Source organism: Sinocyclocheilus anshuiensis, unplaced genomic scaffold (assembly GCF_001515605.1).
Source record: "Sinocyclocheilus anshuiensis isolate Anshui unplaced genomic scaffold, SAMN03320099.WGS_v1.1 scaffold773, whole genome shotgun sequence".
Classification (NCBI taxonomy): domain Eukaryota; kingdom Metazoa; phylum Chordata; class Actinopteri; order Cypriniformes; family Cyprinidae; genus Sinocyclocheilus; species Sinocyclocheilus anshuiensis.
This window is the reverse complement of record NW_015539930.1, coordinates 838,535-842,781: the sequence shown is the minus strand read 5'-3', so window position 1 is coordinate 842,781 and position 4,247 is coordinate 838,535. Positions and strand designations below refer to the sequence as shown.

At 36.2% G+C, this 4,247-nt stretch overlaps 1 protein-coding gene across 3 annotated transcripts in view; it reads right to left on the bottom strand.

Moving 5' to 3' along the window:
• The window catches only part of LOC107686814 (DENN domain-containing protein 5A-like), a 62,205-nt gene extending 60,559 nt beyond the window's left edge, over positions 1-1,646 (bottom strand). For 2 of the 3 annotated variants that reach the window (XM_016483941.1, XM_016483940.1), the window contains exon 1: positions 1,267-1,645. In XM_016483941.1, coding sequence (XP_016339427.1) covers positions 1,267-1,366 — 100 coding nt within the window. In that variant the 5' untranslated portion in view covers positions 1,367-1,645. Of the gene's footprint in view, positions 1-1,266 lie in introns of all 3 variants that reach the window. The other variant, XM_016483939.1, reaches the window with a different exon arrangement.
• Between the last annotated feature and the right edge of the window lie 2,601 nt (positions 1,647-4,247).

Below are 4,247 nucleotides of genomic sequence, written 5' to 3'. Positions count from 1 at the left end.
TTAATTTTTTGTGGAGGGGCAAGTGAAAAATTGGTAAGCCAAGAACAAATCCAAAGCACTGGCCCAATCCTGACCAACAGAAACTACCCTTGTTGTGCTCTGCATCCATAAATAGAATTTCCTGGAACTTAAATTCAACAAACAAAATGCAGTGGCAGATTCACAGTGTTTCACCTTTTACATATGATTTAAAACACCACGGGTGCAGTTCACAGAGCAACACAAATATACTGACTCTGATGCAACAGAATCCTTGTGAAATGAAACAAGCCTTTTTCACAAAAATCCATGAACATTTGAGAGGAAACTGAGGCTCTGATTACAGCAGTGGAAATCTACCAAAACAGAAAATGCAAGTTGAGGAAGCCTGAAACCACAGGAAATCTGCACTCTTACCCAACAAGACTTCACGTGCTGGTTCAAAGAGGCTTTTAGATGAGACGATAGAGTAAATGATCCACTGCAAACACTAAAACACGGTACAGCCGGAGTAAACGTGTTTAAATATATTTAGGATATTTAGACAACTATTTTATGTCCAATCACAGTGAGTGAATGCTGGAGATGAAGTAGTAGATCAATAAGACGTTAGGTTGGAATAATATAATAATAAAACCTTGTTTTGATGAATGCTGAACATGAACTGTTTATGAAGGAATCAATCCTGCTGTGCACGTGAAGTCAACACAAATATCAATTAAATCACTTGATTATATGAAGACTATTACAGAATATAGATTCATTATATGACTTTCACTGCTACTGATCCTCAGTCATTAGAAGTAAATAATGTCAGTCTCCCTGCTTTGGGTTATGTTTTATGGTTTATGCTTGTATAGAGGATATAAATGGAGGAGCTATTTAAATGACATATGCTTTATCTTCTGCTGAGTTTAATTAATTTGAATAAGCTTTTCCCGATAAAAGTCGGTAAAATGTTGACAGATTTCCTTTAAGACAAATCAAAGGGTCCTGTAAGGTCAACTAACTATTTTTGTTTGCACGTCCAGTGTCTGTGAATACAATATAACATAAATCTCAACACTCATGTGTTGAATATAAGCACGTCCACCATACTGAAAAGACATTTTCGCTTATTTTCAGCTGTTTTGTTGGTGTTATCATTACAGTAGGCTACTCACTACTTATTGTAGCACAATGATTGATAAATCACATAACTAAAAATTATAAGCGTATATACAATAAAACCACATAGATCTGTCGAAATCAGAGTCCTAATTAGCCTCGGTCTTGACCGGGTCTTACCGGACAGCTCGTCTGGTTCTAAGCCGCTCTCGGTGTCCAGACCGCAGGTCACGAAATAATCCGCAAAGCGGCAGGAGCTCGAGCTGAATCCGGTGCTCATTTTGAGAGGGCTCCGCTTGTGCGCTTCTGTGTGTGGGTCTAGAGGAGCGCATAGTACGAGCTCTCTGGATCACTCTGCGCAGCCATTGCCAATGCGGACCAAGGCAGGAGCCCAGAGCGCCAGTCGCATTGTGGCCTCCGGTACAGCTGTTGTCCGTCCTCAGCTCTCGCTGGTGCGCACGCGCGTCGCTCTGCTCGGGATGCCGTTATGCGTTAAGCCCCGAAGCATCATCGCCGGAGACCGAACGAACGCCGCCGCATCACACTTCCGCTGCGAATACATAATCGCTTGTTTAACAGCAATGAAAGTCAAGTCACATAGTAAGTCGTCAACCAACAATTAACTTTAAATAACGTCATAGGTCTGCGTTTTTAAGAATGTGTCATAATAAATCGTAGCAGCATAGAAATGTGTTGTTTGATGTTGCACTCTGGTGGTGCATTTGGAAATCACACGCATATAGTGTCTCCTGAAATAAAGCACATGATGGCATTGATCAGCCTTCAGTTGGATTTTGGTATAATGTGCAATAATGATATAGATATTGTGCGTGATGGTAATGACACTTTTCCTTTTTGAATAAAATTGGATGAGCCTTGCCAACACAAGCAGTCAAGTAACTTAACCGAAGTTCTAAAAATAAATGAATTACGAATTGTGTAAACAATTAAGATACTGTCTCACTCAGATCGAGACAAATTTCGTTATTTTTAACAATTATAATTTTCAACTTGTTAGTTGGCTGTCCTGGCAGAAAAGTGATCTTATGTACATTCATTCATTCAATTTATTACTCTTTTTTTAAATCTCTAAAATGAAAAACGTTTGGTTTGATGGTAATGACAGCAGTTTTGGGGACATCAGTTATTTGTCACTTTTTCAATTACTTTTTGAATGCCAAATAAATTAAAATGTGATTTTTAAGTTGTTTTGCTTTTGATATATAACATATTTATTCAGACTTTAACATTTATAAGTGGGGAAATTACAAGGCCTGGGTGGTAGACAAGATCCAGGGCCACAACAGCGAAATTCCAGGCAATTTTGTCAACAAATTTCAACACATTCAAAACAATTCACAAAAATAAGTCTACTGAATTATAAAAACATCCTAAATGTGTATGTATGTGTATATATATATATATATATATATATATATACTGTATATGTGTGTGTGTGTGATTTAATTAATTCTTAAGTGTTAGTCACTATATATAGAACTATAAAAATGCATAATTATAATAATTACGTCTCAATATAACTTATGTCAAAGGGTCTACACTACATGGAGCGGTCTATTTACATAGTAGTGTTTACAAAGCGAACGTGCAGAGAAAGTCAAACGCCCTTTACAAAAAAAAAAAAAAAAAAACATTATGAGAGCTCTTTAAGTAAATTCATATCTTGATTCAAGTAAATTGCTAGCAGACACATTTGGTTTCTTTTATGGTTACTTCATTTAAAACAGCCTTCATTTCAAGATGGCCTCACACACACACACACACACACACTCAGTTAAAATGAAGAAGAGACAAATTCAGAAGAGGCAAATGTTACTCATGTATTTAATCATGTCATCATAAATATATTATGTTTCAAGAAGATGGACAGACATGAATGAATAGATTTTTAAAAATACAGGACACGACAAAATAGTCAATTAAATCTTACATAATACTGTAATCAGTAGCCTTAATTTATTGATAAGAGTTCTGTAAAAATTTGCTACAGAAAAATCAGGATGAGTACAACTTGGTAAATTATAAATTGGTCAGAGAGGGTATATCAACTCACTACTCATCATCATAACAAATGAACAAATACAGCTTGCTGAGGCTTGAAACTGTTGCAGAACAACCGAATAACTCAGCCACATCCGCTCTCTCTGTTTAGTGCCATGTAACATCAAGAGCTGCTGGGAACATTTAGACATTTACAGATGACAAAAACTAAATGTTAGGTTTGACATTCAGATAAAAACTGCAAATATAACTTAATGCAACATGAGAGAACAATTCAAATGAGGTAACAGGGTAATGAAATCTGGAATAAGAACCGTCCCTCATCACACCCTTCCAAGTAAGAGAAATTTCAGTGCAAATGGTTTATTTATCCCCTTGCACATATTGTTGATTTCTTTCCCAACATAAAACTAATGCAGTCAGGAAACTAGTATATTGAAGGTTTAATGACTATTATATTCAGAAAAAAAAACAGGAAAAAGTATTGTAGCTATTAGACGAAATGCAAGTCATTTTTTAAGACTGATTTGTTTTACTGAAAGGCAAATTTAACTGCAGAGAGTTTAACTGCATAAAGTCCCACTAAGTTGCGTCAATTAAATGAATAGTTCACCCACAAGTGAAAATTACTTATCCTCAGGCCATCCAAGATGTAGATGAGTTTGTTTCTTCATTAGAACAGATTTGGAGAAGTTTAGCATCACTCGCTTACTAATCGATCGTCTGCAATGCATGGGTGCCGTCAGAATGAAGAGTCCAAACAGCTGATAAAAACATTACATCACATCTGTGCATATTTCTCTCCCAATTCAGACAAGACAACTTTTTCAAGGAAAAAAGCAATATCATGGATAGAGTGACTAAAATATAATTTTAGCCGGAAGCAACGGATTGAAATTAAAAATGTCTTAATGGTGGATTTGTTTCTTATAAACATGCAGCTTTTCCCACCACAAGACATTAATTGATGGACTGGAGTCGTATGGATTACTTTCAGATTATTGTGATGTTTTTATCAGCTGTTTGGACTCTCATTCTGATGGCACCCATTCACTGCAAAGGATCCATTGGTGAGCAAGTGATGTAATGCTAAATTTCTCCAAATCTGCTCAGATAAAGAAACAAACTCATCTACATCT